Source organism: Ovis canadensis, chromosome 4 (assembly GCF_042477335.2).
Source record: "Ovis canadensis isolate MfBH-ARS-UI-01 breed Bighorn chromosome 4, ARS-UI_OviCan_v2, whole genome shotgun sequence".
NCBI classification, from domain to species: Eukaryota; Metazoa; Chordata; class Mammalia; order Artiodactyla; family Bovidae; genus Ovis; species Ovis canadensis.
Window position 1 is genome coordinate 39,973,180 of NC_091248.1, and position 14,305 is coordinate 39,987,484.

General features: G+C 35.7%; 1 protein-coding gene across 1 annotated transcript; it reads right to left on the bottom strand.

Moving 5' to 3' along the window:
* Positions 1 to 1,021: 1,021 nt before the first annotated feature.
* AGR3 (anterior gradient 3, protein disulphide isomerase family member) lies at positions 1,022 to 13,892 on the bottom strand. The gene is made up of 8 exons (XM_069587633.1): positions 13,761 to 13,892; positions 11,245 to 11,376; positions 6,897 to 6,960; positions 3,409 to 3,461; positions 2,801 to 2,877; positions 2,502 to 2,565; positions 1,952 to 2,035; positions 1,022 to 1,243 (listed from the first exon to the last, which is right to left on the bottom strand). Exons 2-8 carry the CDS (start codon positions 11,351 to 11,353, stop codon positions 1,194 to 1,196), a joined length of 501 nt encoding a protein of 166 aa, XP_069443734.1. The 5' UTR covers positions 11,354 to 11,376; positions 13,761 to 13,892; the 3' UTR covers positions 1,022 to 1,193.
* Between the last annotated feature and the right edge of the window lie 413 nt (positions 13,893 to 14,305).

A 14,305-nucleotide genomic window follows, 5' to 3' on the forward strand; every position in this document is an offset into this window, starting at 1 on the left:
TGGTTGGATGGCATCACTGACTACATGGGTATGAGTTTGAGCAAGCTCTGGGAGTTGGTGATGGACAGGGAAGCCTGGTATGCTACAGTCCATGGCAAAGAGTTGGACACGACTGAGCAACTGAACTGCATTGTAACCTATTTATATCTAATTGATCAGTTGCTAAAAGTCTGCTTAAAATGAACTGAATAATAAGTAAAATCTGAAAGAAACTTTTCTTTCTCTGACTCATGAAACATTGGAATTAATTAGATATCAACATCATGAATGTTGTATATCTGTCTTATAAGATAGTGTACCTTTGTGTCTAAGATCAAGTTATTTAAATGCAGCCAAATCCTATGGATTAGGATAATTTTTGCCCATCTCAAACATTCACACCCTTCTGAATATTAATCTCAGCTGCTTAAGAGATTTTCATCAGTAACTAGAATTACTCCAACTGATGATGGAAATTTTGTCCATAAAAAATTAGGATTTAGGGGGACTGTTATTTGAAGGCATAGAAGACGTGGATATGATCCTCCAGAAGTTTCCTGTGAAGAATTAAGTTGGTGGTTGAACATTTGATAATTTTAGAGTGTATAGATTGCTCTTCAGCTAGTTAGTTGGAGGAATTCTTTATTATTCTGGAGACAGTTTTGTTCTTCTTAAAATTATTAAGTGGTAAATATCCACCTAATAAGAAAAACGTATTTAAAGTTTAAAATGTTATTTAAATTTATTATAATCAGAGATAAAAAGTAAATGGTTAATTGTAAGAGTTGCGCTGCTAAAAGTTCAAACAATAAGTGGATAGAGATGAATCCGTTTGCTTTGGGGACATGAAGATCAAGCATGACCTAAGCTTGCATGTTCTATGTGATAGAGGGGTCAGAAATAAGTAGATTACTTGGTGGAAGGAATGATAGATCAGAAAATAGAAACAACCAGCGCCGATGCCTTTTTCTTAGGTCTCCACTGTAGCTGTCAGCTCAGGAAAGGCTTTCTTTGCTACCAGGGCAGGCAGACCACAACATTGTCATGCTCAGGTTTTGACTTTTATTGAAATATCATCTTACCTTCATAAGAATATTCAAGCACATTCAGAATCTAAATGATAATGTTACAGAATTCATATACCCACCCATTTAGTTTTGGTCAGTTAACCAGAAGATTTTCTTCATGACTTTTGACCTCTTAGAGGTAATATATTATAACTCGGATTGAATACGTTTCAATGCTTTCTTCATGTTTTCTATCACTGTAATAAAGTAAATATATATTGTCAGTAAATGAGAGTATAAAATGTTATAATTAACCATGAATCTAAAATCAACCTGTTTAACAACTATAAAGATATGGGGATTTATCTGCAATATTAAAAACTATTATATAAAAGTATACACATAAATTTAGGGATTAGACCTTTAAGAGCTGATTAATTACCTTTATGTTAAAGAATTTTATCAGAGGGATTTGAGGGGGTATCTGTTTTGTGAACTGATTATTTTGTATTAGTTTTGTTGGATATGACAAGCATAACTATCTTATTAAGCATAGCTAATAGTGACTGTTGTTAAGAATGAAAGTCCCAAATTAGACTGAGGAAGAGATTTAATTGTTAATCACTTTGAGGGAATCATATATGATCTTTGATAAGAGAATGGACTGGTTTTCTTAAAGTGTAATTTTAGTGTGTACTCTATCCTGTTTGATGGTCTTAACATTTAGTGATCACAAGGACTGTTAGAGATCCCTGTTGAGAAGAGATTCCAAGTTGTCCCAGAAATTCTGATGTCAACTGGAGCTAAGAGTTTACATTTTGACCACAACCACCACTGCCAACCCCAGGAACTATGATGGGTGGGAAGCACTGTTTGAGGGAAAGTGCTGATGGAGGGCATCACTCACCCTTCTAACAGTCAAGTGTTGCTAGCATCACTGTTAAAGATAATATGAGAATACTTACATAGTGGTAAATCCTGAGGTTCATATGTATATAATCTGTTCGAGTATCTTCCAGTTATATCAGCTCTGACTGTTAAAGAAGGATCTGCCCACAGAAAATAAGTTACTTATGTATTTTTTTAAATTTCTGAAAACCATTCATGCCTCTAGCTCTGAAACAAACGTTAAGCATATTTACAAGCTAAATCAGTTTTCATACATGTTAATTCATGATGAATTAATCAGAATTTCCATTTTAGTGTGCTATAGCTCTCTATCAACATAGTTTAGAGAACTGTATTGAAAGTATTTTGGGGATTGACTTAATAGCATGAGTTAATTTACAAATAAAACTTTAATATTTATAAGTTGCAAATATAGATATAATGAGTTTGATTGTTGAGCTAACAAGAGCTGTTGTTGACTGGGTTACTAATGACTCCCCTTTAAAAGGAATAGTACTTCAACTAGTATTAAAAGGAATAGTTTCAAATGAACTAACATTTGAAAGTAAATGAAAGCAAGAAGGCTACTGATTTTGTAAATCTGATGGAAAGAGATTACACAATTACCCACAAACATGATTCTAGGCACATACTGTCCATCAGGTGATAAATTCTTATCTGTGGTCTCATGCTAGCAAAAGAAGAAAAAAAATGTTATTGGATTGGATTGTTTTTAACAGTTGATTTAAAAACACTTTATGTAAACAGATTTTCAGTAAATTGTATATTTTAGCCTCTTATAATTCTATATAACATTCTATGTCCACTAATATTGTATAGCTCTTTTAGCCTTTAAATAAAAACTAGAAGAGATTAAACTTTTCCATTGAATTGAAATATTAAAAAAAATTGTAGAGATCATGTACCATGAGATTCAGCATGATGAAATTATTCTGAGCCATTTCTTGTATTTCTGTATTTTGGGCAAATACTTTTTTTAGTGCTGTGGGGAAAGATAATGCCAGTTAGTTTCAAGGATCAAGATTACTTTAAAATAATGTAGCAAAATAAAGCTAGTATTTTGCGTTTGTTTGCTTCTATAACTTGGATGTTAATAGTTGATTGGCCCATTGCTACTCTGTCTCTCTTTGGAAAGCAATGAGGGACTATTGCTATCCAGTCTATCCAAGGTGGGGGGGAACATCAAGGGATAATCACATTGAAATCACCAGTTTTATAATGTCACTTAATTCATTGACTCATTGGTTAAAGCATCATCTTTTCAGCCAGTTTTCCCACCTTTCTCGGGGGCAGGGGATGCAGAGAGATGTAAAATCCTGAAGGACACATAATATAAATATATTCAGTAGATTGCTAACAATCATTGTAGTTAGTAAGCCCCTTAGTAAAATGGTGGTACTCTATCAATTGTCTTTTTTTTTTTTTTCAGTTTCGAGTGCCTTCTTAATTTGTAACTAGGTCACTTTCTTACTTCATATTGAAAATACAATATGATCTTAAAAGCGTAAATTACCTTGGCAGTATTGACAGTCTTCTAAGTGATGAATAACCATCAGAGGCTTGTTACTAAACAGAGAGAGTGTGAAATTGAGTCAAGTGATTCATTCAAGTCAAACTGTACAAGGAAATTAGATTTAAGGTTTTCATACTTTCTGTAAGACATTAACTAAAATTCTCAGGTTGACAAATCACAGCATTGTAATCTATAGTAGTGTTATTCATAAAATGACCCCAGAACTGAAGCATCAGCCTTACCAGAAATGTAGCTCATTAGAAACATAAATTTCTGACTCCCTCCGGGTCCGCCCAATCAGAATCTGGGAGTGAGGTCCAGGAATCATAGCTTAAGAAGTTGACCAGATCATTCTTACATATACTGTAGTACAGTTAGAAAGAGTCGATTCTGTCTCCAAAGTTGAAAGGATATGAACAAGACGTTCATTTCCAGTGAACATGTGGTATAAAATTTTAGGAGAATAAAGTTTTTACTTATTTTCTTCTGTTTTTAGTTTGCAAAAAGGCTATTAATATTTGGTTATTTTTACCAACTTTCACTCTTGTCATAATTCTATAAGCAATCTCAATGACAGTTCCCTTCCTATATATTTTTCAGTGTCAGATTGATTTTAACTGTTGGAAAAAAAATTTTTATGGTAGTTAATTGACTGCTGTTTAGAATTAGAGAAAAGTTAGAATGTTGACTATAGTAAAGGATAAATGAATTATGATTTGGATACATAAGATATTTTTTAATGTTTAATTTTGAGAGGATGTTGGGTCCAAAAAGAGACATGTAAAAATATAAATCATAAGTCTTTAAAAGAACAGAGGTAATTATATGAAATATGACCTCAAAGAAAATAACAAACTTTGAGTTGTTAATAATTTCATTTAATCCTCAAACTTAGAATTTACATTAATTTTAGGTAAAATAAATCCTACAACTTTTAAAATTTATAACATAGAAAGCTAACATTTACCAGCTTCACATTTCCTATTTTTTTTTTTTTTCCTTTTTAACTTTGGCAATACTCAAGCCTGAAGAAATACAAAGTTGAGGCAAGAGTAGCACCGAGGGCAAAAAACTATGTGCTTTGTTTCTGCGTCCTTGGCATGCCTCATGCCTCACCGTGATATCAGCCCTTCCATACTGCAAGAAGTTAAAGAAATAAAATATTGCAGTGGTATATTCTAGTACCTTAATGCTTTCATCCTTGTAATTAATCTTTGTAATTTATTTCAGTGTAAAATGTGAGGTATGGATCCAAGTTTATTTTCCACATGACTCTCAAATTCTAACAGTAATTGTTTTACATACGCTGTGTCCCCTATTCCTGATTTAAAATGCTACTTTCCCACATACACAGTTTCTGTTGTCTCTGGTTTTATTTCTATTGTCTCCTTTCTGTTCAGTTCATTTACCAGTAACATATTGTTTTATTGTAGTTTGGTAAAATGTTACATATTGATTAAAGGCTAGTCCCCACTGGTTTCTTTTTCAGAATGTTCCTATTTGTGTCTGTGTCCCCATTTCAATTTTAGAATTAAATTTTAAACAAAAATTGTACTAATATATTGTGATTGTCTTTAAAAAATTTGAAGTATAAAGAGAATTGACATTTTTACAATGTTGAGTCTTCCTATATAAGAACACAGAACTCTTGTCATAGCTTTGTAATTTTTTCAGTAGTACATTCAGTTCATAATAGATTTCGTGCATTTTCTGTCATTTATCCTGAGATGTTTTGTCTTTTTTTCTGCTATTTAACCACTTTAATTTTCTATGTGTGTGTGCTAAGTCACTTTAGTCATGTCCGACTCTGTCAGCCGATGAACTGTAGCCCACCAGGCTCCTCTGTCCATGAGACTGTCCAGGCAAGAATACTGGAGTGGATTGCCATGCCCTCCTGTAGGGGATCTTCCTGACCCAGGGGTCATACCCATGTCTCTTACATCTCCTGAATTGGCAGGCAGGTTCTTTATCACTGGCACCACCTGGGAAGTCCTTTAATTTTATTTACATATATATATATATATATATATATATATATATATATATATGCCACTGGTTGCCACTGGTTTCTGGGCATTAGGCTACAGTCCATGGGGTCGCAAAGAGTCGGACACGACTGAGAGACTTCACAATTTAACTTAATTTCCATACTTCTAAATACTTAGAGTTGATTGTCAAGTTTCTCATGTACACAGTCAACGTCTGCAAATGAAGACACTTTCACACTCTTCTTAAGTTTTTTTCATCTAATTGCATTGACTGGTGTCTCGAGAACAATGTTAGTAATTGTGGTGATTAAAGAATCCCATCAGCGGGATACTTTAATTGATTTTCCCAGTAAGCGTGATACTGGGTTTTTAGGTTTGTTTGTTTTTTTTGTTTGTTTGTTTTTACTGGGATGGATATTTCTTTGTTAGGATAAATAAAAATAAATGGATATTGTTGGATAAAAGTTTAAAAAGCTCCAGTATGGATTTGGCATTATTGTAAATGCCTCTTCACCATTGATGTTGATAGGAGACACTTGGATGATTTGTGTCCTTATGAATATTAGATTATTTTAACAGATTTCTTAATCTTGAATCTTCTGGCATTCCCAAACTGAATTTCACTTTATCAGAGTGTGTTTTTTAAGTATTCTGCTGGCTCCTCTTTGCTAATATATTGTTTACTGTTTGCATTTCTCTTTGATAATAAGATTATTCTGTAAACTTTTCTGTGGTTTTTGGTAATGTTCGTCCAGTGTTGAGAGTGTGTTACTCAATTATTCGGAATCTTTCCTTTTTCTTTGAAGAGTTGAATTGAATGCTCTTTTGACAGTTGATAAACATTTGGGATGCTTTTAAAAATGTAAGTGTCTCAGCTCTATCCCCTCAAAGTCAGTAGATCTTCAAGGATAAAAATCATGTCACTCTTGGTCATTGAGTATAGAACAATGCCTGGCACATAGCAGTGGGTACTCAGTAAGTACTGGACTGGCTGACCATGAATGTGGATTTTAAACAAGGCTCTCTGAATTGTTCTGATAATCAGACAGCCTTGAGAAGCACTGCTGTAAACCAGGTTTCTTTCTAAGCTTGTATAATGCCCAGTGTGTAAAGGTGTTTTGTGTATGCAGCTTATATTCAAAAGTTTACTTGGTGGATGTTGTTTAAATAAGTCTTTAATAAGTCTAAACTAGACTTATTGCTGTACCATTCTGCAATATATACAAATATCCAATCATTATTTTGTATGTCTGACACTAATAAAATGTTAAGTCACTTATTCCTCAGTATAAAAGCTTGCCTGGGTTATTGAAGAATTAACACAAGGATATTTAGAACTCTTGTTTATAAAAAATTCTAATAGCAACTCTTAGTTTAAACAGCACTCAATATCAGAGCAAATTGTTACTGTGTCCTTTCAAAAGCTAACTTGCTAGTTTTTTGGCTCTCAATGATGAGGTATGTGTATCATCTGTCAAAGCTGAATGAGAGGTATTTTACCTTTTCTGAGTATGAAAGAGACCTTCCTCATAAGTCTGCACCCAAGTGATGTCATCTCCCCATCCTAAAACAGAAAAGGGAAATCTGTGTATCAACTCAGGACCCCTGAAGAGTTCTGAAATGCACATGTGAAATTTGATATAGAGGGCATGATTATAACTAGATAGGAAGAGGTTGTATCCTTTTAGATGGTAGTGCTGAGGTTTTGTAACTCTGTTTGACATCTCAACACCCATGGCCTTGAACCTAGTAAATATTCAGTAGATGCTATTATGGTTAGTGGTGATTGATAAGATATCTTTGGACCACAGGAGAACTCTGGCTTTCAGATTATACAGGAGAAGACTAGGTAATCTGCATGCTTTGTAAGTGCTGGTGCTAAGTTGCTTCAGTCATGTCCGACTCTTTGTGACCTGTGGACTGTAGCCCGCCATGCTTCTCTGTCCATGGGATTCTCCAGGCAAGAATACTGGAGTGGGTTGCCGTTTCCTCCTCCAGGGGATCTTCCTGACCCAGGGATGGAACCCAAGTCTCTTGCATCTCCTGCATTGCCAGGTGGGTTCTTTACCACTAGCGCCCCCTGGGAACCCCATGCACACTTTGTAAATCTATTAGGAATATATTGGACTATACTGTCTTGTGTCCTTGAAGCTTGAGTACTGAGAGATGTGGATGCCTTTAAAATCAGAATACATCATGAAAAAACAGAATTTCAAATTTTGCTTTTGAGTTTTAACAGATAAAAACTTCTGCTGTGGAAATTTCATGGTTGAGAGATAAACCAATAAAACACAGTTATTTTGGAAGCATCCAAAAGAGTGGAGGAGAGGGAAACCGAATACAAGGAGTAGAGAGAGAACCTACTGGTCCTTAAAGAGGTGATGGGAGGAGTTGGGGATGTATACTAGTGATTGAAGAATGACTGTCGAGGAGAATGCACAAAGTATTTCAAAGTATTTTCTGGAAATGTCTCAGTCTACAGATGGAAACGATTGAATTAATTTGAAAATAGAAATTTTTGCAGTCTAATTTGTACTCAAGATTTTTTTGTATGCTTCAAGTGTGTCAGACTGGAGTTTCTCGGTTTTGATACCATGGCTTAGAAGATGGCCAGGACTTATGAAGCAGAATTATGAGGCAAGATAAATATGATTGTATGATTTTTGTCAGGTTTTAGCTTGTTTGTTAATAGGCTATCAAATATAATTAATAACAATATAATTCAACCATTGAAAGTAGATAACTTTTTGGGTATAATTACATAGTGTGCAACCATCACTGCAATAGAGAACATGTTTATCACCTGAAGAAAGAAACCCTTTACCACTCAGTTATCACCACCTAATCCTTTCATTTCCTCAACCCTAAGAAACACCGAACCCACTTTCTGTCTGTAGGCTAGCTTATTCCAGATGTTTGTCTGTGGAATCCTATAAGATGTGATGTATTTTACGGCTGGATGCTTTCATGCAGTACAGTGTTTTCAAGGCTCATCCACGTCATTGCGCGTATTAGGACTTCGTTCTTGGGCCATTCCGCTGTAACACTCTACTGCATTTTGTTTATCCATTCATCATTTGATGAACATTTGGGTTGTTTCTGCTCTTTGGATTTTATGAATACTGCTGCTGTGAACACATGGGTGGAGAACTTTTGTGTGAACATATGTTTTCATCTTCCCTGGGTTTATCCCTAGAGGTGGAATTGCTGGATCCAATGGTAACTGTACATTTACCATTCTGGGGGCACTACCAGACTTTTTCCAAAGTGACTGTATTATTATACTCCCTTACCAGAAATATTGTTGGTTTGTTTTGCCTGATTTTAGAAGCTGGGCATTGGAAGACCAACTTATGTTAGCTTAGTACCCCCACCATAGCAGGAATCATTCCTGTCTGTAGTAATCCTGAAGGATTTTCTTTGCTTGAGTTTATGTAGTAACTTTATGCTATATTTAGCATTCTATAAAAGTTCCTTTGGAAACAGCCATTGAGACTAGGCTCCTACTTAATTTCCCTATTCCTTTGCAAATACCATTCAATGCCACAATGTCAGCAATGGGAAGAATTACTGGTCTCTGCCCTTGGTGAACTTAGTTCTGCAAACATTAAAGGAACATCTGCTATATGCCTTGCTCCACTTGGCACTGGGTGTACAAAGGTGGGGGAGTATAGTCCCTGCTCTCAAACAGTTTGTTCATAGCTTGGCAAAATAGTAATAATTGTATTATAATTGTTTTTATATACTTTACCTCATAATCACAATAGGTCAGAGGTGGTACAGAATTTAAACTGTCTTCAGGGTCTCTGTTCATTGTTGTTGCTGTTAAGTCACTCAATTGTGTCCAACTCTTTGCAACCCCATGGACAGCAGCATGCCAGGCTTCCCTGTCCTTCACCATCTCCTGGAGTTTGCTCAAATGCATGTCCATTGAGTCGATATTGCCATCCAACCATCTCATCCTCTGTTGTCCCCTTCTCTTCCTGCCTTCAGTCTTTCCCAGCATCAGGGTCTTTTCCAATGAGTCAGTTCTTCGCATCAGGTAGCCAAAGTATTAGAGCTTCAGCCTCAGCATCAGTCCTTCCCATAAATATTCAGGTCTGATTTCCCTTAGGATTGGCTGGTCTGATCTCCTCCTTGCAGTTCAAGGGACTCTAGAGAAGTCTAACTCTTCTCTAACACCAGAGTTAGAAAGCATCATTTGGCACTCAGCCTTCTTTATGGTCCAACTCTCACATCCATACATGACTACTGGAAAAACCATAACTTTAACTTGTCAGCAAAGTGGTATCTCTGCTTTTTAATATCCTGTCTAGGTTTGTCATAGCTTTTCTTCCAAGGAGCAAGTGTCTTTTAATTTCATGGTGCAGTCACCATCCACGGTGATTTTGGAGCCCGGGAAAATAAAATCTGTCACTGTTTCCACTTTTTCCCCTTCTATTTGCCGTGAAGTGATGGGACTGGATGCCATGATTTTAGTTACCATAATTCCTAATTCAGTACTGGCTATGTTTACTTCTCATCTGAGATTTCATTCATCTTCAATATGTGTTTATTGAGTACTTACTGTATGCTAGGTGCCGGTTGCAGAGCAGTTCTTTTGATTCCAAAGAAAATTAAGGTTTTGGGGTTCACTTTTATATTGAACAATTTCTTACCTTTTTCCAATTAATATTCCCTCTTCTCCCTAACAATGTCTCTGTCTAACTGGTGCTGCTCCCCACTCCAAGCAGCTCCGTATGCTACTCGGTGTTACACAGGGTGTTTAATTCAGCCCTCGAGGGTCTTTAAGGGCAGTGACTAGTTTGGACTTCGGCAATTTAAGGTAATGAGTTCATTGTTTTATGACTATTGTATGTGTATATATGGAGATAACATGATAAATTACACTTAGGAAAATATTTCCCTCTTTTATTTATTTTATAAAAGCTTACTGATATTTTTAGACTTTCTGTGATTTTAAACTAAAGTAGAATTAATTATTTTGGATGAATATTGGTGAGCAGTTGGTGGGCATCCAGTACATTTATTAAGGGATAAATTAACTTGGAAGGAAAGTCAATATTTTCAAATTTGAAATTATGCTATAGTTTATCTCTATTTGTTTATTACTTAGTTCACATTGCCATTCCAACTAGTGGTCAAGTTTTTTTTGGCATGTGCTACTAATTTAGAATTAGCTATGTGCAGATGAATAATTTTCTTTACACTTCTGGTAGTTGGAAATGTGGGAATCAATTTTGAGATCTTATTTATATATCTTTACAGGTGAAGATATAATTGTTTCTTAGGCCGAAGCAGTTGGTACAAAACAGATGTTTTCTAAACAGTGTAGTGTTGTCTAAAAATACTATAGCGGTTTCCCAGAGTCAGCATAGCAAACACTTGGTTAACCAGAATTCTTGGAGGATGGAGATAAAATAATTTTTGAGGGATCCCAGTATAAAATCATTCCAAATTATTTTCTTGCCTGAATAAATACTGGACAGAGCACTGGAACAGATTCTATGGAAATCCTGATTACATTTAGGATATCAATATGACATATCAATCAATAGAATTTTCCAGAATTTTCTAGGACTCTGGTTACCAAAGTTATAGGCAATGAAACCAGTTTCCCACTATTTCTATAGAAGATGCAGCATTTTTTTTTTTTCCATTTGATTTGGCTCTCTCTTTAAAATTAACTGATAATTTCTGGAGTTCTTTTTCCCCTGTTTTCAAGTAACGCACAACAAAAAATTCCAGTTAATTGAGTTGGTTTTATAACTAGACTGTGGGCAAGAGATGAAGAATTTTAAAACAATCCAAATGACTGAGTTTAGAAAATAAAATGAAATTCCAGTACCTCTTGAAAGTGTCTGAGGAGGTCTCTTTTCCTTTTTGATAGCAATGGCAAGGTTGGAAGAAACTGTGGTGAATAAGAGGCAGAGGACCAGAGCTGAGTGTGACATCATGTCTTCTCAAGAATCCTTCAGAACTGGATGGTAAAAAATGTCAGAATCTAGTAGGTTACCTCAGGCTGTCATCAAGACATTTGTTAAGAGTTAGACCAAACTTAGGCTGACAGGTTGCTTTGCTTGTGTGAGTTGACATGGTACAACCATCTAGAACTTTCACATTTTATTTTTAAATTATTGTAAAAATGCAGTCAATTCAATAAAAGTCCACTTGATGAAAAGCCACAGTGTTTGGGCTTCCTGTGGGTGGTACAATGACGTTGACACCCAAATAGTCACCCAAAGCCTATTTCTGACAGCTTTTGAGTGCTTACAGTGCTGCTTTAAATCTCAGATAAAATCATGTTGATTAAAGGGCTTGCCCCTGCTGAATGCAGTGGGAAGGTGACAAGTGTCATGCATTAATAATCTTTGCCTTTTGATTAAAACACCATTTTAACTTTATACCAAGACAGTAAGATGAGGCATGAAAAATTAGTGCTTAAAATGGAAATGGGAGGAAAAATGGAATATGGAGGTTCTTGTTTTTCAGTTCCTTGATAGTCCTTTATCTTTATCCTCCCATCGTTTACTCAGCCTTTTGCCCTTCAGTGTGCAACTCTGCCCTGTTTAAAAATCAGGCCTCCCATTTCAGTATCTTTCTCTTGCCAGTGGTGCATCCCTTCGGTTCTCTCCTGGATTGAAAATGGTTGCTTTGGTTCTATTTAAATTATTTTCTTTCCTAATCTGGAAAGGATTCACTTGTAAATTTCTTTGTATTGAGAAACCCTGTTAAACAATAATCATGGTGCTGATAAGTATCACAGTTTAAGTTCTTATAACTTGGTAATACTGTAAAACATTTCAGAATGCCATCTTTTACCTTATGGATGTCATCGTGTACTGTAAAGGTTGGAACAAAGGAAGGGTAGATTTCAGGAGGGGATAAAGATGGTTGAGTCTGGAACACAGAGTCCAATGTGGGGAGGGCAGGCTTTGTTGGGGTGAAAGTGGCTGTAGAAATGGAAGCAACCATCTAAGGCAGGGTCTTAACTTGGGTCCAGGGAGCTTCTAGGTGATCTGTGATTGAGCCCCTGAAGTCTCAAAGTCTCTGAATTTGACTGTAAAATTTTATGAGCCTTTATTCTCTTTTCTGGGGAAGAAAGCCCCCAGTTGCCTTAAGATTCTTCCAGGTATCTTTAGAAGCAAGGAGTTAAGAAGCAGTTAATCTGGAGGAAGCATGAGAAAAAATTCTTTATGATATAGACAGAAATAAGTAGGTAGAATCTCTAGCAAAAAAGTTACAACTTCACCTTCTTCTTAGTTTAAAGCTGCCAAATTTAAATAGGAACTGATTTTTTTTTTCAGATTTCAAGTTATTAGGTATAATTGTCAGAGTGTTCTACTTAAAAAAATGAAAATATTTGTTTTCTGTTTGACACTGATAAATTGTAAAAGAGGTATTAAATATATCCTATAATGAAGACAGTCAATTTATATATTACTGTTTCGGATGAGTAGTCATTTCCCTGGTGAATAGAACATGATGACTTACAATCCTCTAGTATCAGATGCCTGGGTTAATCTAATTGGGGGACACAGATGAACATGATGTGGTCATGTGCTGGGAGCAGCTCACACTGCACTCGGAGGCCAATAACCACATGTCTACAGTTAGGTGTTATAAACACTGGCAGCATTTTCGGACAGTACTTTACTTTTCAAAAGTAATTTAACGTATGTCATTTACTTAAATATTTAAAAATTCTCTGTAAAAGAAAAGAGGGAGTGAAATTTTACATTCTTTTCACAGGATATTAAAATTAGTTCCCTATGCTAAACAGTAGAACCTTGTTGTTTATCCATCCTATATATAAGTTTGCATCTGCTAAGCCCAAACTTTCACTCCATCCCTCCGTTCTCTTTCCTGGGGAAGAGAGCCCCTTAGAGAATATTTAAAATAAAAATGTGTATATATATATGTATATATTCTTTATATTCCTTACGTATATGTCCTTTATGACTGGATCACTTTGCTGTACAGCAGAAATTTGCATACTATAAGTCAGCTATACTTCAATATGAAAATTAAAAAAAGAAAACAGAGGAACAATTGTTACTTGCAGCATAATTTTTAAAGGGTCACTTTTGATCAATGTTAATTTATTATAGTAACATTAATACAAGTAGAGAATAAAAGCATCGTTCCAAATTTTTGTGACGAGACAAAAACTGAGGAGCCTACGCTCGCCTGACGAAAGTATGAAGCCAACAAAGAAAATCTCATTTATTAAAAGAAGAAAAATTTCGCTGAACTTCCCTCTGACTTACTGAAGGCCTCAGTTTTATACAGTGAAAAGGTGATCCTTTAAATACAACTGAGCTTGACCACTGATTAAATAATCTGGAAATTTTGCTTGCTTACCTGAAATAGTCAGTGCTCTTGCTGGAAGTGTATTCTGGATGTTTCTGGTTAAAAATGGGTGTGGATTTATAGACACACACACACCTGAACTAGAGCCCCACCTGCCTTGAAACAAGAGCACAGTCCACCTGCAAACTTACAAAAATGGGCTTGTCTGAAAAATCTGTGCTGTTCTCCAGTTCTTAGCCTCTCACACTAAGAAAGAAAGAGTCTTCTTTCTCTAAATTGAGATCGAGTGTCCTGATAGAATGAGGCCAAATACCACCTTTGTACTTTTTTTTTTTCATCCACCTTTTACTTCCCAGGGTAATTTAATGTTTGGCTAGAGTTCAACACCAGGAAAAGGTGGGGGAGGGGGGTGGTGGGAGGGGAGGAACTGGTCTGAATGTCGGAACTGTGTGCGCACTATTGTTCTCGATGAAAGGTCAGTGAGGCTTGAGATTAGATATAAAACAGAGGAATTCCTAAGGTTTACTCTCTTTACAGAACTAGAATTAATAGCTGAAGAGAGCAGATCCCCCCTTCTTTTCTGAGAAAGAGGAAAA